At 40.1% G+C, this 23,214-nt stretch overlaps 1 protein-coding gene across 1 annotated transcript; it reads right to left on the bottom strand.

Annotated features, from left to right (window-relative positions):
- Positions 1-22,036: 22,036 nt before the first annotated feature.
- LOC129536077 (olfactory receptor 9K2-like) lies at positions 22,037-23,008 on the bottom strand. Its single transcript, XM_055394827.2, has one exon. The coding sequence runs from the start codon at positions 23,006-23,008 to the stop codon at positions 22,037-22,039; it is 972 nt and encodes a 323-aa protein (XP_055250802.2).
- Positions 23,009-23,214: the final 206 nt, after the last annotated feature.

Here is a 23,214-nt window from a genome sequence, read left to right as displayed (position 1 = left end):
TATTCATTGATTAGCTCTAGTAGTTTTCTGGTAGATTCTTTAGGGTTTTTTGTGTAGAGGATCATGTCATCTGCAAACAGTGAGCGTTTTACTTCTTCTTTTCTTTTATGTCTTTTTCTGCTCTGATTGCTGTAGCCAAAACTTCCAGAACTATGTTGAATAGTAGTGGTGAGAGTGGGCACCCTTGTCTTATTCCTGACTTTAGGGGAAATGCTTTCAGTTTTTCACCGCTGAGGATAATGTTTGCTGTGGGTTTGTCATATATAGCTTTTATTATGTTGAGATATGTCCCTTCTATCCCACTTTCTGGAGGGTTTTTATCATAAATGGATGTTGAATTTTGTCAAAGGCTTTCTCTGCATCTATTGAGATAATCATATGATTTTTATTTTTCAGTTTGTTACTGTGGTGTATTACGTTGATTGATTTGCGTATATTGAAGAATCCTTGCATTCCTGGGATAAAGCCCACTTGGTCATGATGTATGATCGTCTTATGTATTGTTGGATTCTGGCTGCTAGAATTTTGTTAAGGATTTTTGCATCTATGTTCATCAGTGATATTGGCCTGTAGTTTTCTTTTTTTGTGGGATCTTTACCAGGTTTTGGGATTAGGGTGATGGTGGCCTCATAGAATGAGTTTGGAAGTTTCCCTTCCTCAGCAATTTTCTGGAAGAGTTTGAGTAGAGAGTTTTGCCAAGAGAACGCACTGATCATAGCAAACACCCTCTTCCAACAACACAAGAGAAGACTCTACACATGGACATCACCAGATGGTCAACACCGAAATCAGATTGATTATATTCTTTGCAGCCAAAGATGGAGAAGCTGTATACAGTTAGCGAAAACAAGACCAGGAGCTGACTGTGGCTCAGATCATGAACTCCTTATTGCCAAATTCAGACTTAAATTGAAGAAAGTAGGGAAAACCACTAAACCATTCAGATATGACCTAAACCAAATCCCTTATGATTATACAGTGGAAGTGAGAAATAGATTTAAGGGTCTAGATCTGATATATAGAGTGCTTGATGAACTCTGGACGGAGGTTCGTGACATTGTACAGGAGACAGGGACCAAGACCATCTCCATGGAAAAGAAATTCAGAAAAGCAAAATGGCTGTCTGAGGAGGCCTTACAAATAGCTGTGAAAAGAAGAGAAGCAAAAAGTAAAGGAGGAAAGGAAAGATATAAGCATCTGAATGCAGAGTTCCAAAGAATAGCAAGGAGAGATAAGAAAGCCTTCCTCAGCGATCAGTGCAAAGAAATAGTGGAAAACAACAGAATAGGAAAAACAAGAGACCTCTTCAAGAAAATTAGAGATATCAAGGGAACATTTCATGCAAACATGGGCTCGATAAAGGACAGAAATAGTATGGACCAAACAGAAGCAGATGATATTAAGAAGAGGTGGCAAGAATACACAGAAGAACTGTACAAAAAGATCTTCATGACAAAGATAATCACGATAGCGTGATCACTCACCTGGAGCCAGACATCTTGGAATGTGAAGTCAAGTGGGCCTTAGAGAGCATCACGATGAACAAAGCTAGTGGAGGTGATGGAATTCCAATTGAGCTATTTCAAATCCTGAAAGATGATGCTGTGAAAGTGCTTCACTCAATATGTCAGCAATTTGGAAAACTCAGCAATGGCCACAGGACTGGAAAAGGTCAGTCTTCATTCCAATCCCAAAGAAAGGGAATGCCAAAGTATGCTCAAACTACCGCACAATTGCACTCATCTCACAGGCTAGTAAAGTCATGCTCAAAATTCTCCAAGCTAGGCTTCAGCAATATGTGAATCGTGAAATTCCAGATGTTCAAGCAGGTTTTAGAAAAGGCAGAGGCACCAGAGATCAAATTGCCAACATCTGCTGGATTATGGAGAAAGCAAGAGAGTTCCAGAAAAACATCTACTTCTGCTTCATTGACTATGCCAAGGCCTTTGACTGTGTGGATCACAATAAACTGTGAAACATTCTGAAAGAGATGGGAATCCCAGACCACCTGACCTGCCTCTTGAGAAACCTGTATTCAGGTCAGGAAGCAACTGTTAGAACTGGACATGGAACAACAGACTGGTTCCAAATAGGAAAAGGAGTACGTCAAGGTTGTATATTGTCACCCTGCTTATTTAACTTATATGCAGAGTACATCATGAGGAACGCTGGGCTAGAAGAAGCACAAGCTGGAATCAAGATTGCCAGGAGAAATATCAATAACCTCAGATATGCAGATGACAGCACCCTTATGGCAGAAAGTGAAGAGGAACTCAAAGGCCTCTTGATGAAAGTGAAAGAGGAGAGTGAAAAGGTTGGCTTGAAGCTCAACATTCAGAAAACAAAGATCATGGCATCTGGTCCCATCATCTCTTGGGAAATAGAAGGTGAAACAATGGAAACCGTGTCAGACTTTATATTTTGGGCTCCAAAATCATTGCAGATGCTGATTGCAGCCATGAAATTAAAAGACGCTTACTCTTTGGAAGGAAAATTATGACCAGCCTAGATAGCATATCAAAAAGTAGAGACATTCTTTTGCCAATCAAGGTCTGTCTAGTCAAGGCTATGGCTTTTCCCGTGGTCATGTATGGGTGTGAGAGTTGGACTGTGAAGAAAGCTGATCGCTGAAAAATTGATGCTTTTGAACTGTGGTGCTGGAGAAGACTCTTGAGAGTCCCTTGGACTGCAAGGAGATCCAACCAGTCCATTCTAAAGGAGATCAATCCTGGGTGTTCATTGGAAGGACTGATGCTAAAGCTGAAACTCCAATACTTTGGCCACCTCATGCGACGAGTTTACTCACTGGAAAAGACTCTGATGCTGGGAACAAGTGGGGGTAGGAGGAGACGGGGACGACAGAAAATGAGGTGGCTGGATGGCATCACCGAGTCAATGGACATGAGTTTGAATGAACTTTGGTAGTTGGTGATGGACAGGGAGGCCTGGCGTGCTGTGGTTCATGGGGTCGCTAAGAGTCGGACATGACTGAGCGACTGAACTGAACTGAACTGACTGAGGTGTTAGCTCTTCTCTAAATTTTTGGTAGAATTCAGCTGTGAAGCCATCTGGACCTGGGTTTTTGTTTGCTGGAAGATTTCCGATTACTTCCTCTAGTTTCGTGCTTGTGATGGGTCTGTTCAGATTTTCTATTTCTTCCTGGTTCAGTTTTGGTAAGGTGTACTTTTCTAGGAATATGTCCATTTCTTCCAAGTTATTCATTTTATTGCCATATAATTGCTGATAGTATTCTCGAATAATCCTTTGTATTTCTGTGTTGTCGGTTGTGTTCTCTCCATTTTCATTTCTAATTTTATTGATTTGGTTCTTCTCCCTTTGTTTCTTCATGAGTCTGGCTAGTGGTTTGTCAATTTTATTTACCTTCTCAAAGAACCAGCTTTTGGCTTTGTTGATTTTTTCTATGGTCTGTTTTGTTTCTTTTGCATTTATCTCTGCCCTAATTTTTACTATTTCTTTCCTTCTACTAACCCTGGGGTGCTTCATTTCTTCCTTTTCTAGTTTCTTTAGATGTAGGGTTAGGTTATTTAGTTGACTTTTTTCTTGTTTCTTGAGGTGTGCCTGTATTGCTATGAACTTCCCCCTTAGCACTGCTTTTACAGTGTCCCAGAGGTTTTGGGTTGTTGTGTTTTCATTTTCAGTCATTTCTATGCATATTTTGATTTCTCTTTTGATTTCTTCTATGATTTGTTCATTATTTAGCAGCGTGTTGTTCAGCCTCCATATGTTGGATTTTTAATGGTTTTTCTCCCATAATTGAGATCTAATCTTACTGCATTGTGGTCAGAAAAGATGCTTGGAATGATTTCAATTTTTTTGAATTTACCAAGGCTAGATTTATGGCCCAGGATGTGATCTATCCTGGAAAAGGTTCCGTGTGCACTTGAGAAAAAGGTGAAATTCATTGTTTTGGGGTGAAATATCTTATAGATTATCTATTAGGTCTAACTGGTCTAGTGTATCATTTGAAGTTTGTGTTTCCTTGTTAATTTTCTGTTTAGTTGATCTATCCATAGATGTAAGTGGCTTATTAAAATCTCCCACTATTATTGCATTGTTGTTTATTTTCCCTTTCATACTTGTTAGTAATTGTCTTACATATTGTGGTGCTCCTATGTTGGGTGCATAAATATTTATAATTGTTATATCTTCTTCTTGGATTGATCCTTTGATCATTATGTAGTTTCCTTTTTTGTCTCTTTTCACAGCCTTTGTTTTAAAGTCTATTTTATCTGATATGAGTATTGCTACCCCTGCTTTCTTTTGGTCTCTATTTGCATGGATTATCTTTTTCCAGCCCTTCACTTTCAGTCTGTATGTGTCCCTCGTTTTGAGGTGGGTCTCTTAAGACAGCATATATTGGGTTCTTGTTTTTGTATCCATTCAGCCAGCCTTTGTCTTTTGGGTGGGGCATTCAACCCATTTATGTTTAAGGTAATTATTGATAAGTATGATCCCGTTGCCATTTTCTTTATTGCTTTGGGTTTGAGTTAATACACCCTTTCTGTGTTTCCTGTCTAGAGAAGATCCTTTAGCATTTGTCGGAGAGCTGGTTTGGTGATGCTGAATTCTCTCAGCTTTTGCTTGTCTGTAAAGCTTTTGATTTCTCCTTCATATTTGAATGAGATCCTTGCTGGGTACAGTAATCTGGGGTGTAGGTTATTTTCTTTCATCACTTTAAGTATGTCTTGCCATTCCCTCCTGGCCTGAAGAGTTTCTGTTGAAAGATCAGCTGTTATCCCTGTGGGAATCCCCTTGTGTGTTATTTGCTGCTTTTCCCTCGCTACTTTTAATATTTGTTCTTTGTGTTTGATCTTTGTTAATTTGATTAATATGTGTCTTGGAGTGTTTCACCTTGGGTTTATCCTGTTGGGGACTCTCTGGGTTTCTTGGACGTGGGTGATTATTTCTTTCCCCATTTTAGGGAAGTTTTCAACTATTATCTCCTCAAGTATTCTCTCATGGTCTCTCTTCTTGTCTTCTTCTTCTGGGACTCCTATGATTCGAATGTTGGAGCATTTAACACTATCCCAGAGGTCTCTAATATTGTCCTCATTTCTTTTAATTCTTTTTTCTTTTTTCCTTTCTGTTTCATTTATTTCTACAATTCTATCTTCTAGCTCGCTTATCCTGTCTTTTGCCTCTGTTATTCTACTGTTTGTTCCCTCCAGAGTGTTTCTGATCTCATCTATTGCATTATTCATTGTATATTGACTCTTTTTTATTTCCTCTAAGTCCTTATTAAACCTTTCTTCCATCTTCTCACTCCTTTTCTCCAGGTTATTTATCTGTAACTCCATTTTGCTTTCAAGATTTTGAATCATTTTCACCATCAAAATTCGAAATTCTTTATCAGGTAGATTCCCTATATCTTCCTCTTTTGTTTGTGTTGGTGGGCATTTATCTTGTTCCTTTACTTGCTGGGTATTTCTCTGCCTCTTCATCTTGGTTATATTGCTTTGCTTGGGGTGGCCTTTCCCTCTTCTGGCAGTTTGTGGAGTTCTCTTTATTATGTAGTTTCCTTGCTGTGTGTGGAGTTGGACGGGTGACATGTCAAGGTTCCCTGGTTAGGGAAGCTTGTGTCGGTGTTCTGGTGGGTGGAGCTGGATTTCTTCTCTCTGGAGTGCAATGTAGTGTCCAATAATAAGTTATGAGATGTCAGTGGGTTTGGAGTGACTTTGGGCAGCCTGTATATTGAAGCTCAGGGCTATGTTCCTGTGTTGCTGTAGAATTTGAGGTATGTCTTGCTCTGGAACTTGTTGATCCTTGGGTGGTGCTTGGTTTTAGTGTAGGTATTGGAAGGACTTATGCTAAAGCTGAAATTCCAATACTTTGGCCACCTCATGCGACGAGTTGACTCACTGGAAAAGACTCTGATGCTGGGAGCGATTGGGGGTAGGAGGAGACTGGGAAGAGAGAGAATGAGGTGGCTGGATGGCATCACAGACTCGATGGACATGAGTTTGAGTGAACTCCAGGAGTTGGTGATGGATAGGGAGGCCTGGCATGCTGTGGTTCATGGGGTCGCTAAGAGTCGGACATGATTGAGCGACTGAACTGAACTGAATGGAGGCATTTGATGCGCTCCTATCAATTAATGTTCCCTGGAGTCAGGAGTTCTCTGGTGTTCTCAGGATTCGGGCATAAGCCTCTTGCCTGTGGTTTTTGGTCTTACTCTTGGAGTAGTCTCTAGACTTCTCTATCTGTAATTTCCAAGGTGGTTCCCTCTGTTTTAGCTTCTGTTTGCTGGTCTCTTCAGTGTCTAATTTCCGCCCTGATACTAGGGGGCGGGTGGACACTTTTTAAGGCTCAGTTGTTCAGTCCTGTTCTGGGAAGGGAGGAACGCTGCAGACAAATATCTCTGGCATCTGTGGGGAGTGCTCGTAGCGTCTCAGCCACACTGGGTTTGCCCCCGCTCACAGCGCATGTGTTGTCCCAGTCTACACTGCACAGGCTCTAGGTTGCTCTGCTGGGATCTGTCCGAGGCCAGCGCTGGGTTTTATGCACTTCCCAGGTCTGAGCGTCTCAAGTTCAGTTTCTCGGGTACTCCACAAAGGCACAGTCTTGGCTGGGTCTGTGTTTTGTGCCTTCCCCGGTCCGATCAGCTCAGATGACCGGGTTTTTGGCCTGCGCGGTTGCTGTGACTTATCGCCTCCCCAGTCCCTGCCACTCCGTTTTCTGGGTGTACAACCGGCACACCTTCTCAGGCAGATATCGATTGGCCCAAGCCCAATAAGTCTTGATTAGCAACGAAGCCTGCCTGCGGTTTGTATCGGATGCCTTTCTGGGACTGCGGTTGCCCCCTCCGGCTCTAGCTAACCTCCCTGCCTGTCTCGGCGGGGGATGGGGGATGGGCCGACCGCAGCCGGCTAGCTCTGCTCAGCCCTTTGTTCTGTGAGCGGGGCTGGCGGAGTCTTAGGTTAGAGCTTTCCGCCTTTTCATGGGGAAGCTATCCCAGTCTGTTTTTCTATCCCCTGTTAGATCTCTCAGATTGTTCTCGCGGCATTCAAGCCCAGTCCTCTCTCTAAGCAGTTCAGCTGGCTCCTCCCTGCCCAGCCTCCAATTGCTAATGGCATATGCAGGTGACTGCGCTGCTTCTCCGCTGGGAGTTACCGTTTGGTGGGTAATCTGTGGGTTTTAATTATTTTTTTCTTTTTTCCTCCCGGTTATGTGGCCCTCTGAGGTTCCAAGGCTCACCACAGACTTGCCAGTGAGAGTGTTTCCTGGTGTTTGGAAACTTCTCTCTTTTTAAAGCCTCCCTTCCTGGGACAGAGTTCCATCCATACCTCTTTTGCCTCTCTTTTTATCTTTTATGTTTTTTCCTACCTCCTTTCGAAGACAATGGCCTGCTTTTCTAGGTGCCTGATGTCCTCTGCCAGCATTCAGAAGTTGTTTTGTTGACTTTACTCCACGTTCAAATGTTCTTTTGATGAATTTGTGGGGGAAAGAGTGGTCTCGCCATCCTACTCCTCCGCCCTCTTGTTCCTTCTCCTCATTTCTAATTTTTGAGGAAGCATTTTCAGCTTTTCAATGTTAGGTATGAGGTTGGCTGGTGGCTTGTAATATACAACCTTTATTATGTTGAGATATAGTCCTTCTAGACCTTCATTGTTGATCATTTTAGTCATAATTGATGTTAATTCTTGTTAAAAGCTTTTGTGCATCTAGTGAGATGATCATATAGCTTTTATTTTTAATTAGCTAGGAGGTGATGACATTGACTGAATTGTTGGTACTGACACATACTTGCATGCTGGGGATAAATCCCACTTGCAGATGGTGTATGATACTTTTAATATATTGTTCAAAATTTTTTTGTTAATATCTTGTTGAGGATTTTGCATCTATGTTAAACATGATGCTGACTTTTTCTTTGGTTGTGGTGTCATGTCTGGTTTTGTCATCAGTGTGATGTTGGCCTTATAGAATGAGTTTGAAAGCTGTTCCTTCCTCTTCAATTTTTTTAAAATATAAATTTATTTATTTTAATTGGAGGCGATCCTGGGTGTTCATTGGAAGGACTGATGCTAAAGCTGAAACTCCAATACTTTGGCCACCTCATGCGACGAGTTGACTCACTGGAAAAGAGTCTGATGCTAGGAGGGATTGGGGGTGGGAGGAGATGGGGATGACAGAGAATGAGATGGCTGGATGGTATCACTGACTCGATGGACATGAGTTTGAGTGAACTCCGGGAGTTGGTGATGGACAGGGAGGCCTGGCGTGCTGTGATTCATGGGGTCGCAAAGAGTTGGACACGACTGAGTGACTGAACTGAACTGAACTGAATTAAGATTCAATATTGTAGTGTTTTTGCCATACACTGACATGAATCCGCCACGGGTGTACATGTGTTCCCCATCCTGAATTCCCTTCCCACCTCCCTCCCCATACCATCCATCTGGGTCATCCCAGTGCACCAGTCCTGAGCACCCTGTCTCATGCATCAAACCTGGACAGGTGATTCGTTTCATATATGATAATACACATGTTTCAGTGCTATTCTCCTAAATCATCCCACCCTCGTCCTCTCCCACAGAATCCAAAAGACTGTTCTTACATCTGTGTCTCTTTTTCTGTCTCGCATATAGGGTTATCATTATCATCTTTCTAAATTCCATATATATGCGTTAATATACTGTATTGGTGTTTTACTTTCTGGCTTACTTCACTCTGTATAATAGGCTCCGGTTTCACCCACCTCATTAGAATGGATTCAAATGTATTGTTTTTAATGGCTGAGTAATATTCCCTTGTGTATATGTACCACAGCTTTCTTATCCATTCGTCTGCTGATGGACATCTAGGTTGCTTCCATGTCCTGGCTATTATAAACAGTGCTGTGATGAACATTGGGGTACAAGTATCCCTTTCAACTCTGGTTTCCTCTGTGTGTATGCCCAGGAGTGCGATTGCTGGGTCATCAGTTCAGTTCAGTTCAGTTCAGTCGCTCAGTCGTGTCCGACTCTCCGCGACCCCATGAATCACAGCACGCCAGGCCTCCCTGTCCATCACCAACTCCCGGAGTTCACTCAAACTCATGTCCACAGAGTCGGTGATGCCATCCAGCCATCTCATTCTCCGTCGTCCCCTTCTCCTCCCGCCCCCAACCTTTCCCAGCATCAGAGTCTTTTCCAGTGAGTCAGCTCGTCGCATGAGGTGGCCAAAGTATTGCAGTTTCAGCTTTAGCATCAGTCCCTCCAATGAACATCCAGGATTGATCTCCTCTAGAATGGACTGGTTGGATCTCCTTGCAGTATAAGGGACTCTCAAGAGTCTTCTCCAACACCACAGTTCAAAAGCTATGGCAGTTCTATTTCCAGTTTTTTAAGGACTCTCCACACTGTTAATTTTTGAAATAGTTTGAGAATGATCGGTGTTAAGTCTCCTTGAAATGTTTGGTAGCATTCACCTGTGAAGCTGTTTGTTTGTTGGAATTCTGTTTGTTGGGAGACTACTATTACTGATTAAATTTATTTACTGGCAATCAGTCTATTCACATTTTCTATTTCTTCTTGATTCAGTCTTAGGAGATTATACATTTCTAGGAATTTGTCCTTTTCTTTTAAGTTGTCCATTTTATTGGCATACAGTTTTTCTTAGTAATGTTTTATAATTTGTGTTTCCGTGGTGTTGGTTGTAACTTCACTTTTATTTATGATTATATAGATTTGGGTTCTGTCTCTATTTTCTGATGAGTCTAGCTAAAAGCTTATCAATTTTGTTATCTTTTTAAATATCAGATATTTGGTTCATTAGTCTTTTTCATTTTTTAAATCTCTATTTTATTTCTTCTATGATCATTGTTCTTTCTTACTACCCACTTTGTATTCTGATTGTCTTTTAATTTATTCTTTCTTCAAGTTCTTTTATGTATAAGATTGCTTATTTGAGATTTTCCTTCTTTCTAGAAGTAGACTTATACCAGTATAATCTTCTCTCTTAGAACTTCTTTTGCTGCTTCCCACAATTTGGATAATTGTTTTTTGTTTTCAATTGTCTTCAGTTATTTTGATTTCTTCATGGATTTCTGAAATGACCCACAGTTTATTTTATAGCAAATTATTTCATCTCCACATGATTTTGTCTCTGAAGTTTTTCTGCAGCTATTTTCTTATACTTTATTTCTAGTCTCATATCTCTGTGGTCAGAAAAGATGTTTATTATTATTTCAGTCTTCCTAAACTTCCTGAGTTCGTCAGGCACTCTATCAATCAGATCTAGTCCCTTAAATCTGTTTCTCACTTCCACTGCATAATCATAAGGGATTTGATTGAGGTCATATCTGAAAGGTCTAGTGGTTTTCCCTACTTTCTTCAATTTAAGTCTGAATTTGGCAATAAGGAGTTCATGATCTGAGCCATAGTCAGCTCCTGGTCTTGTTTTCGCTAACTGTATACAGCTTCTCCATCTTTGGTTGCAAAGAATATAATCAATCTGATTTCGGTGTTGACCATCTGGTGATGTCCATGTGTAGAGTCTTCTCTTGTGTTGTTGGAAGAGGGTGTTTGCTATGATTAGTGCATTCTCTTGACAAAACTCTATTAGCCTTTGCCCTGCTTCATTCTGTGCTCCAAGGCCAAATTTGCCTGTTACTCCAGGTGTTTCTTGACTTCCTACTTTTGCATTCCAGTCCCCTATAATGAAAAGGACATCTTTTTTGGGTGTTAGTTCTAAAAGGTCTTTAGGTCTTCATAGAACCGGTTAACTTCGGCTTCTTCAGCATTACTGGTTGGGGCATAGGCCTGGATTACTGTAATATTGAATGGTTTGCCTTGGAAACGAACAGAAATCATTCTGTCATTTTTAAGATTGCATCCAAGTACTGCATTTCGGACTCTTTTGTTGACCATGATGGCTACTCCATTTCTTCTAAGGGATTCCTGCCCACAGTAGTAGATATAATGGTCATCCGAGTTAAATTCACCCATTCCAGTCCATTTTAGTTCACTGATTCCTAGAATGTCTATGTTCACTCTTGCCATCTCCTGTTTGACCACTTCCAATTTGCCTTGATTCATGGACCTAACATTCCAGGTTCCTATGCAATATTGCTCTTTACAGCACCGGACCTTGCTTCTATCACTGGTCACATCCTCCAACCAGTCCATTCTAGAGGAGATCAATCCTGGATGTTCATTGGAGGGACTGATGCTAAAGCTGAAGCTGCAATACTTTGGCCACCTCATGCAACGAGTTGACTCACTGGAAAAGACTCTGATGCTGGGAAAGGTTGGGGGCGGGAGGAGAAGGGGACGACAGAGAATGAGATGGCTGGATGGCATCACCGACTCTGTGGACATGAGTTTGAGTGTACTCCGGGAGTTGGTGATGGACAGGGAGGCCTGGCATGCTGTGATTCATGGGGTCGTGGAGAGTCGGACACAACTGAGCCACTGAACTGAACTGAACTGAACTGAAACTTCCTGAGACTTGCTTTGTGGCCTAGCATGTGATTTATCCTGAAGAATTTTCTGTGTACACTTGAAAAGAGTGTATATTCTGCAGTTTTTGGATGAAAATTTTGCATATTTAATATGTTGAGATATAGTCCCCCTAGACTCTCATTGTTCAGCATTTTTATCATTAATGGATGTTTAATCTTGCAAGTTTTTGTGCATCTATTGAGATGATCAGATAACATTTATTTTCAATTAGTTAAGAGGTGACCACATTGACTGAATTGTTGATATTTATATGTCCTTGAATGCTGGGGATAAAGACTACTTGAAGATGGCATATATAGGTTACTATATATAGGAAGATGATAACAACATCTATCTGTCTGACTTTCCAGATGGCTCAAGGTAAAGAATCTGCCTGCTAATGCAGGAGACACAGGAGACATGGGTTCAATCTTTGAGCCAGGAAGATCCCCTGGAGAAGGAAATGGCAACTCACTCCAGTATTCCTGACTGGAAAATCCCGTGGACAGAGGAGCCTGGTAGGCTATAGTCCATGGGGTTGCAAGGAGTCAGACAAAATTTAGCAACTGAGCATTATCTATCTATCCATCATTCTTTCTTTCTGTACATATGATTAAATTGATGATCTCTTAAGTTTGAATGTGCATGTATGTGTGCTCAGCGCTCAGTTGTGTTCAACTCTTTGCCACCCAAGGGCTGTAGTTCACAAGGCTCCTTCAGCCTTACATTTTAAATCCTTGTACTACTTTTATTGGTTTTGACACCATATTTTAAATCTTTTTGCTTTGGGTATCCTTATCACATATTGTGAGTATAAAATATTTTACTACTTTTGTCTTTTAACCTTCTTATAACTTTATAAATGGTTGATCCACTATCTTATATGTATTTTTTACCAATGAGATTTCTCATTCATAATTTTCCCATTTTTGTTGTGGCCTTTTTTTTTCTCTGCTTAAAGTTCCTTTACCATTGCTTATAAAGCCAATATACTGGTTCTAAACCATTTTAGCTTTTATTTGTCTGGAAAAATCTTTATCTCTTCTTCAAATCTGAATAATTGCATTGCTGGGTAGAGTATTCTTAGTTGTAGGTTTTTCCTTTCATCACTTTGAATGCATCATGCCCATGCTACTCATTTCTGGCCTGCCTATTTTCTACTAAAAACTTATCTGACAGTCTTATACAAGTTTCTTTGAATGTAACTATTTGTTGTTGTCTTGCTGTTTTTAAGATTCTCTCATTATCTTTAATAGTTGATAATTTAATGTTAATGTGTCTTGATGTGGATCTATGAGTTAATCTAACTTGAATTTCTATACTTCCTGGACGTAGGGGTCTGTTTCCTTCCTGAAGTAGGGACGTTTTCAGCCATTATTTCTTCATATAAGTTTTCTGTTCATTTCTCGCTTTTCCTTCTGCTATCTCTATAGTGTGAACAGTGGCATATTTGATATCATCCCAAAAGTCTCTTAGATTATTTTAATTAAAAAATTCTTTTCTTCTTTTTTATGTTCCTCATGTGTAATTACCAATGACCTGTCTTTCAGAGCACTGATTCATTCCTCTGATCTAATCTACTGCTAATGCCTTCTGGTGTGGATTTTATTTCAGTTATTGCATTCTTCAGCTCTCTTTGATTTTCATTTATAGTTTCTAACTTTGCTGAAATCCTTATTGTATTCATTCATTCTCTTTCTGAGTTCCATGAGCAGTTTTAGATCATTACCTTCAACTTTCTATCAACTAGATTGATTATCTCCTCTCCGTTTAGTTCTTTTTCTGAGGTTTTGTCTTATTTCATCATCTGGAATGTACTTCTCTGTCTCCTTATTTTGTCCAGTTCTCTATGTATTTTCCTATGTACATCAGTTACAGTTTTCATTCTTGGAGAAGTGACTTTGTGTAGGAAACATCCAATGAGGTCCAGAAGCATTCTCTCATTTGGTCATCAGAGGTATAGGTCCTAGTGTTGCCCTGATATGGGATGCATGTACCCTTCTGTAATGGTAGGACTTAGAATATTAGGCATGCTGGCAGGTGGGGGTTGGACCCCAGCTCAGTTGGCTATGTGGCTATGCCTTGTACATTTGCTTTGAACCCACTGGAGGGTAAGGGATCCCATCCTCATGATTGGTTGAGTATCCAGGGGTGGTGGGTAGTGCTGCTCCTGGACCACTGGAGAGTAGGGCCAGGTCCTCATGCAGCTGTCTGCTTAGCCAAGGGATAATCAGGCTGGTGCTGGCCTCCTGAGGGTGGTGAAGGGTCCCTGATTTGCTGTCTGCACAGCTCAATGGAGTTTGGGCTGGAACTGACCTGCTGGAGCTGAGCGTGGGTGGGTATGTCCTCCAGTACTGATAGGTTTAAGTTTCCAAAATGACACTTGGTAGGCTGATGTCATCACAGTGGAAAGAGCTCCTCAAAATGGCTACTTCCAAATGGCTATTTTCAGTGTTCCCTTTCCAAGGGGGGAGTCTCAGTTGCCTTCAGCCTATCCAGGAGGCTCTCCAAGATCAGCAGGTGGGTCTGACCCATGCTTCTTTCAAATTACTGCTTGTGTACTGGGACTCAGAGTGTGTGACATTTTGTATGCACAGTTAAAGAGTGAAGTTTCTGTTCCCTACAGTCTTCCAGTTTTTCCAAATAGAAAGCTTTCAGGCTGTCAAAGCTAAATTTTCTGAGGGCTTATCTTCCCTGTGCAGGCCCTCCTGGGCTCGGAAGCCTAATGTGGGGATGTTGAATAGCTATGCTGTTCATTGGCAAGGACATCTACTTATGATACTCCTTCCATTTGTGGGTTGCTAACCTAGAGGTGTCTGTCCTGACTATAATGTGTCTCTACCTCTCCTATCCACCTCCCTGTTGTTCCTGCTTCAGGTCTTTAGATGTGGAAAGTTTTTCTGACAGTCCTTAGGTTATTTATATAGATAGCTACTTTGTAAGTGGTTGCAATTTTGGTGTGTCTGTGGGAGGAGGTAAACTCAAGGTCTTCCTAGTCTGCCATTTTTGCCACAACCCCCATCAATAATTTAGCTTCAAAAGATATAACCACAATATTAACAACTAATGCACTCCAATATACAAAGAATAATACATTCTCACTGAAATGTGTGCTTATACTACAAATATAAAATTCAGATAACATTGAAAAATATAGAACTTAAGATGCTTCCACATCTACTCGTGAGAAAGTAATTACTATAAGAACTTCCATGACAAAATCTAAAGTTTGTAGAAATTATATGAGCCATATTTAGATACTGTACAATAAGCAGCAAATGACTGTAATTCCTGAGAAAAAGGAAACAATTCAAGAAAATTTTAAACATGAATACAAAGCAATTTAAACAAATAAAAAACATTCATAGAGTTAAAAATGAAAAAAAAAACAAAACCCTAACAGACATTCAGTGATAACTGAGAACATATTACAAATATAATTAGAAAGGAGGTGATTAGAAAAATATTAGAAACTATAATGGTCAAATTTTCTTTTGAAAGTGGATAGAAACTCTAAACACACAGATATAAGAAAATTCACAAAAACTCAAGTAAAAGGAACAGAAAGAAAATGGAATGAAGGCACAGGAGGATAAAATTTCTGAAAATGAATGAAAAATACTGTCAAAGCAACAAGAAGGAAAAAAAATTGTATATTATCAAACAAAATGTAAAGCATAGATTTTTTGTCAGAAAAATTCAAACCAGAAGACAATAGAATACTATCCTTAAAGTGCTAAAAGACAGGACAACAAAAGACCAAATGAAAACACTATATCCAGGAAAAACATGTTAGAACTGAAGGCAAAATAATAAACCCATTGAATAAAGAAACTAATAGAATGCATTATGCCAAATTTGCACTAAAAGAAGTGGTTTCTTATTTTCCAACATACTTGTTGTGGAATCTTTGTATATTTTAGAGTAGTGATCACACAACTATAGCCAAATCTTGCACTCATTCATTTACCTTTTGTCTATGGTTGCTTTAACAGTACAAAGGCAGAACTGAGGACATAAGAAGAGAAGGTATTTCTTTCTGTTTCAGTATGCTTCTTGGATTGTTTCTTATTTTGGTTCTAGCATCTAGTGGGCAAACCTCACCATGGTTGTCAGTCTTGAAGAGATTTCCAGGCTTCTGTGATACTTTAATACCACCTCTCTTCATGCCTTGCAATCACAGATGCAGCTATGACTGTCTGATCTTGCTAATACCTATGTTACTTCAAAGTCATCCCACAGAAAACCATAATTCAAAAAGATATAGGCAGCTTCCAGTTCAAGATGGCAGAGCAGAAGGATGTGCACTCATCTCCTCCTGTGAGAACACTAAAATCACAACAAGTTGCTCAATAACCATTGACAGGAGGACACCAGAACCTACTAAAAAAAGATACTCCACACCCAAAGACAAAGAAGAAGCCACAGTGAGACAGTAGGAGGGGCACAATCATGATAAAATCAATTTCCAAACCCACTGGGTCAGTGACCCACAAACTGGAGAACAATAACACCAAAGAAGTTCTCCTTCTGTTGTGTAGGTTCAGAACCCCACATCAGGCTTCCCAACCTGGGGACCTGACAAAGGGACTAGGAATCCCCAGGGAATCTGACCTTGAAGGCCTTCAAGATTTGATTACACGACTTCCACAGGAGTAGGGTAAACAGAGACTCCAGTTTAAAGGAACAAACAAACCCTTGTGCACCAAGACTCAGAAGAAATGAGCAGTGACTCCACAGGAAACTGAACCGAACTACTTGCTACTGCTGGAGGGTGTCCTGAGGAGGTGTGGGTCAGCAGGGACTCACCACAGGGACAGCGGGACTGGCAGCAGATGTCTGGAAAGGTCCCTTTTGGTGTTGGGGGTCCTTAAATGGACTGGAACCTGGTGGTGCGGAGTTAATGATAAGAAAGTGAAAGAGAGGAAGAGGCTGATAGTCCCTGGTTTACACAGAAAACCAATAAAGCTCTTGGTACAGAGCTTGCATCGCTCACGAAGGCACCAGGCGCCCTCTCGAGGGGGATGAAGGCACTCGAGAGAGTGTTAGAAGCCCAGGCAGGAAAGTGAGCACGACAGGTCTCTACACCCCAGAGAATTAGCTAGAGAGAGAGAGAGAGAAAGAGAGAGAGAAACAAAAATGACACGGGGACCTAAGCTATGATGGAGCAAATGTACTTTAATGATTTTCCTGTGAGTATATATAGGCTGTAGTACAAGAAATTTCTTTCATCAATGATAAAGATCAGAAAACCAAATGACCAGTAACCATTACCAGGGAAACAAGGGATAATGATGGTCACAAGGCCAGGAGACAATCCATATCTCAAGAAAAGGGGGGCAAGACTAAGCAGTTTTGTCATAAAGAGAATGTTTACTAAAGGAGACCCAAGCCTGTCTCACACAATGACCTCAGTCCTGAGAGCTGCCTGCAGTTCTACTCGCTTCTGGCAGAAGCTGATAAGGATCAGAGAATTTATGAGCAACAGCACATAGGAATCCTCCCGTTAAACATTCCCTGACAAAACCCTGTTAGAGTTTGCCATTAATCTGATCATAGATCCTGTAGACCTGAGGGCTGGATCACCTCAGGCCAGAAAACTACCAGCTTGGGAGTGCAACTGCAACCATCAGCACATAATTAGATCAAGAGAGTTCCAGAAAACCATCCATTTCTGCTTTATTGACTATGCCAAAGCCTTTGACTGTGGGGATCACAGTAAACTGTGGAAAATTCTGAAAGAGATGGGAATACCAGACCACCTGACCTGCATCTTGAGAAACCTGTATGCAGGTTAGGAAGCAACACTTAGAACTGGACATGGAACAGACTGGTTCCAAATAGGAAAAGGAGTACGTCAAGGCTGTATATTGTCACCCTGCTTATTTAACTTATATGTAGAGTACATCATGAGACACACTGGGCTGAAGGAAGCACCAGCTGGAATCAAGATTGCCGGGAGAAATTTCAATAACCTCAGATGACATCACCCATATGACATAAAGTGAAGAAGAACTAAAGAGCCTCTTGATGAAAGTGAAAGAGGAGAGTGAAAAAGTTGGCTTAAAGCTCAACATTCAGAAAACTAAGATCATGGCATCCGGTCCTGCCACTTCATGACAAATAGATGGAAACAGTGGCTGACTTTATGTTTTTGGTCTCCAAAATCACTGCAGATGGTGACTGCAGCCATGAAATTAAAACACGCTTACTCCTTGGAAGGAAAGTTATGACCAACCTAGACGGCATATTAAAAAGCAGAGACATTACTTTGTCAACAAAGGTCCGTCTAGTCAAGGCTATGGTTTTTCCAATGGTCATGTATGGATGTGAGAGTTGGTCTAGAAAGAAAGCTGAGCGCCGAAGAATTGATGCTTTTGAACTGTGGTGTTGGAGAAGAGTCTTGAGAGTCTCTTGGACTGCAAGGAGATCCAAGCAGTCTGTCCTAAAGGAGATCAGTCCTGAATGTTCACTGGAAGGACTGATGTTGAAGCTGAAACTCCAACACTTCGGCCACCTGATGCGAAGAGCTGACTCGTTTGAAAAGACTGATGCTGGGAAATATTGAAGGCAGGAGGAGAAGGGGACAACAGAGGATGAGATGGTTGGATGGCATCACCGACTCGATGGACATGGGTTTTGGTGGACTCTGGGAGTTGGTGATGGACAGGGAGGCCTGGTGTGCTTCAGTTCATGGGGTTGCAAAGAGTTGGACACGAATGAGTGACTGAATTGAACTGAACTTACTGAGCATTGCCCTGTGCACCAGATAGCCTAATAGTTGGTTTACATTTAGCTTTTCGCTCTCATGGGACCACCAGTCTCCTCTTAATTGCTTATACCAAATATTTATTAAGTTTTAGAGTTCACTTAAGCTTGAATTGACTACATGTTTTTCCAAATAGAGTCAGTTCAAGTGGAGAGAGCTGTGGAGCCCTCTGTTATCATGGTACAACTTTCTATGTAAAACCTGTGTTCATCTCTTCTGAAACAAGCAGGCACAGTGGTTCAGTTTGGTTAGAATGACACTCCTGCTTTAGGAGAAGGTTTTTGAGGGAGGTCACTAGCCTATGGTGTTCTGAGCATAAAACTTCTGTCCTTAAAGAGAATGGGAGCAGCTGGAATTGAGGCACAGTACTTGGCCTGGCATTCTTAGGGTAGAGCTTTTGAATGGGGGTTGGGTAGAGATCATCATATGTTTTAGCTACCCTTGCATTGAATAGACCTTCTTCATTGTGGAGCTGGAGGGCACAAGTAATGTTTGCAGCAACAACAATCAAGGGGACATGGTACCCTTTGACTGTTTCCCAGCAGCAGTGGGATCTCTATGTTCCTGCCTGTACTTGCCTAAGTGCACTTTCAGCTCTGCTGGGATGAGAGAGGGCAGGGAGGGAGTGGGTCCTGGCTCAAATGTCATAGATTCTCACTCTTCCTGAGACTTAGTAGATTTTGTTCGGTAAATATTTTTTTCTTTGTTCTTTATTTCCAGATATTTCCCTGGTAGTCTCTTCAAATCAAACATATTTATTATGAGATCTCAGAATCTCAAGCTTCAAAAGTCAGCAAAGATAAGGAAAACAAACTAGGCAAACACATATGAACATATATCAGCTGTATTCACAATATCTAAAAGCTGATCAAACATCAATTGCCCATTTATTTAAGAGTACATAAACAAAATTTGGTGTATATGTACAATGGAAAATGGAATATTACCCAGCAATAAAGAGAATGGGTTACTTATACATGACAAAATGAATAAATCTCAAAATCATTTTACACAGTGAAGAAGCCTGAGAGAAAAGATGACATGCTGTATGATTCTATTACATACCATCCAGATCACTGGTTATCTGGAGATGGGTTTGGAGGGAAGCATGGCCTGAAAAGAGGCACAGTCAACCATTTGGAAATGAAGGAAACATTCTGTATCTTGATGTGGTGGTGTTTTTATTGGCCGCAAAATTCACAGAGTTGTTAACTTTAAATACATACTGTTTATTTCAAACCAATTATTCCTCAATAAAGTGTTTAAAAAAATAACGTGCAGGTCTTCTTTAAATCCAAGAATTTATATTTTTGATCAATGACTCACAAAGTCTTTTTTTTTTTTAAAGGTTTCGTCTTCACCTGAAGAATAGGAAAATGAACAAGAAAATAGAAAATTTAGTTTTGCTTATTTATAATAATTATATATTTATTATTTATAATAATAAATAACATATACTATTATTAACTAACAATTTACTTAGATATTTCTTATATTAAAAACCGAATGTTAAAAGGAGGTTAAATTTTTATTTTTTTAAAATTTATTTATTTTAATTGGAGGCTAATTACTTTACAATATTGTATTGGTTTTGCCATACATTGACATGAATCTGCCCCGGGGGTACATGTGTTCCCCATCTTGAACCCCCCTCCCACCTCCCTCCCTATACCATCCCTCTGGGTCACCCCAGTGCACCAGCCCCTAGCAACCTGTATCATGCATCGAACCTGGACTGGCCATTCGTTTCACATATGATAATATACATGTTTCAATGCCATTCTCCCAAATCATCCCACCCTCACCCTCTCCCACAGAGTCCAAAAGACTATTCTATACATCTGTGTCTCTTTTGCTGTCTCGTATACAGGGTTATCGTTACCATCTTTCTAAATTCCATATAAATGCGTTAGTATGCTGTATTGATGTTTTTCTTTCTGGCTTAGTTCACTCTGTATGATAGGCTCCAGTTTCATCCACCTCATTAGAACTGATTCAAATGTATTCTTTTAAATTGCTGAGTAATACTCCATTGTGTATATGTACCACGGCTTTCTTATCCATTCGTCTGCAGATGGACATCTAGGTTGCTTCCATGTCCTGGCTATTATAAACAGTGCTGCAATGAACATTGGAGTACATGTGTCTCTTTCAATTCTGGTTTCCTCAGTGTGTATGCCCTGGAGTGCAACTGTTGGGTCGTATGGCAGTTCTGTTTCCAGTTTTTTAAGGAATCTCCACACTGTTCTCCATAGTGGTTGTACTAGTTTGCATTCCCACCAACAGTGTAAGAGGGTTCCCTTTTCTCCACACCCACTCCAGCATTTATTGATTGTAGACTTTTGGATAGCAGCCATTCTGACTGGCGTGAAATGGTACCTCATTGTGGTTTTGATTTGCATTTCTCTGATTATGAGTGATGTTTAGCATTTTTTCATGTGTTTATTAGCCATCTGTATGTCTTCTTTGGAGAAATGTCTGTTTAATTCTATGGCCCATTTTTTTGATTGGGTCATTTATTTTTCTGGAATTAAGCTGCAGGAGTTGCTTGTATATTTTTGGGATTAATTCTTTGTCAGTTGCTTCATTTGCTATTATTTCCTCCCATTCTGAAGGCTTTCTTTCCACCTTGCTTAGAGTTTCCTTTGCTGTGCAGGAGCTTTTAATTTTAATTAGGTCCCATTCATTTATTTTTCTTTTATTTCCAGTATTCTGGGAGGTGGGTCATGGAGGATCCTGCTGTGACTTATGTCGGAGAGTGTTTTGCCTATGTTCTCCTCTAGGAGTTTTATAGTTTCTGGTCTTACCTTTAATCCATTTTGAGTTTATTTTTGTGTATGGTGTTAGGGAGTGTTCTACTTTCATTCTGTTAGTGTAGCAGCAGCCGAGTAAGGATTAAATACCTTGAACACTACCATTTAGTAAAATTAGCTAGTTATGACTCTACAATCAACTATAATTATAAATGTAATGGGATACCACAAGATGAGATTAAATTAGTAATAATATTTTAGATAAATGTGGTCTTCAATTTATTTAGGCATGTTTTACTAGCACTCTTTTGCTTGTAAAATACAGAATCTTTCATGGAACACACTGAGTCCTATAACAGAAAAAGCCTCAAGAAATTCGTAATTCTTTTCAGTTTCACCTCACCTAAATCCCAGGCGCAAGGTTCTTTGCTCACTGGAGATTAGTGTTCTTTTATTAAACTGAGAAATAAGAGTTTCTGCAAAGTCAAGACAGTTGACTATCAAGCCCATAGGCAAAGTAGGATGAGAAAGACCAGTCTGATCTGACTTTATTTTGTTAACTCTTAATGATTAACTATTATTACTCATACTTTCCTTCTCATTTTGTTAGGTGGTATTTCCCCAGTTAGAGATACTCAAACATTACAAGTCATTACTCACTTTTACCTTGTTTTAACTTTATCAACCATTAATTTTGTTTAGTTTATCTGTAATTTTAAAGGTATTCCCTTTCTCCACTGTCATAAGACAGTGATTATCTTCTTGTATGAATATTTATCTACCACAAGTTACCAATGTGATTTTTCTAAAATGCCGATTTGAACACAATATATTCTGGTAATCATTATCATTATCCAAAAGGAAGTACAGAGAAAGTCATCCCATTCCAAAATCAACAGCCAGAGAAAATATAGTCTATCTTCCTGATGGATGTATTCCAATTAAGTCCAAATACATCTTCCAAAGTATGTATTCTTCATATACGGGATTCAAACAAATAAAGCCTCTTAAGATTTGAATCAGTGCTTCTCTAAGTTATTATAAAGCTCAGCACTTTCAGAATATTATATTTACTTAACTCTATTTTCAGTCATTATAGAATTAAATAAAAATAGTTTTTTCCCCAGGATCTTCCTCAGAGCTTCTTTGACATCTTTGTTTCTCAGAGAGTAAATCAAAGGATTCAACATGGGAGTGACTAGGGTGTAACACAAGGAGGCCACTTTACTTAGCTCAGGATATCTGTCAGGGATAAAATACATAAAAATGATGGCACCATACAGTACACTCACGACTCCTAGGTGAGAGCTGCAAGTGGAGAAGACTTTCTTTCGCCCCTCAGTGGAGCGTATTTTTAGAACTGTGGATACAATATATATATAAGACACAATAATGACAATTATGGTAGGCAAAATGATAATGCTGCATAAGAAAAAGGATACCATCTTATGAATGTAGAGATCAGAACAAGAAATCCTCTGAAGTGGACGGTCATCACAGTAAAAATGGTCAATGGTCCGAGAAGCACAAAAGGATAATGTAAATGTCATGCTGGTCTGAAGGACTGAGCTGATACAGCCAAAAAAATAGGAACCAGCCACCAACTGAACACAGAGATGTGTTGACATCTGAACGGAGTAGAGTAGTGGGTTGCAGATGGCAATGAAGCGGTCATAAGCCATGGCTGCCAGGAGAAATCCCTCAGTCACAATGAAGAGGGCAAAGAGAAAGAGCTGGGTCACACAGCCTGCATAGGAGATGGACTTGCTCTCAGACCAGAAGTTGATCATAGCCTTGGGTGCAATAACAGATGAATAGAAGAGATCAACGAAGGACATGTTGCCTAGGAAGAAATACATTGGTGTGTTCAGCCGGGGATCAGTCATAATAATGACCATCATGCCAAGATTTCCTAGAAGGATCATGGCATAGACAAGCAGAAAAAGCAGGAAGAGGAGAATGTGGAGCTCTGGGCAGACCCTGAAGCCGACAAGAATGAAGTCAGTCACTTCTGAGTGGTTGCTTGTTTCCCTGTCACCCATGGCAGAAATCTGCTGAGAGGCACAGGGCAAAATAAATGAAACTGTGGCTTTGATTCTAGTGCTATTAATACTTTCTTAAATGTAGAATTAAATTATTTATAACTTAATAAGATATTGCATGTAAAACAATTTTAATGTCAGGAAGATGCAAGAATTTGAAGTAGATGTCATTAGGCTTCTTAACTGTTATTCTATTAAGCAGTGAA

This window comes from Moschus berezovskii, chromosome 6 (genome assembly GCF_049115385.1).
Source record: "Moschus berezovskii isolate FMDL1 chromosome 6, NW_MosBer_1.0, whole genome shotgun sequence".
In the NCBI taxonomy this organism is placed as follows: Eukaryota; Metazoa; Chordata; class Mammalia; order Artiodactyla; family Moschidae; genus Moschus; species Moschus berezovskii.
This window is presented reverse-complemented; position numbering and strand designations above follow the sequence as displayed.

Excerpts from the sequence above, each read along its gene's own strand:
- LOC129536077 (XM_055394827.2), bottom strand. The coding sequence starts at position 23,008 with ATGGGTGACAGGGAAACAAGCAACCACTCAGAAGTGACTGACTTCATT.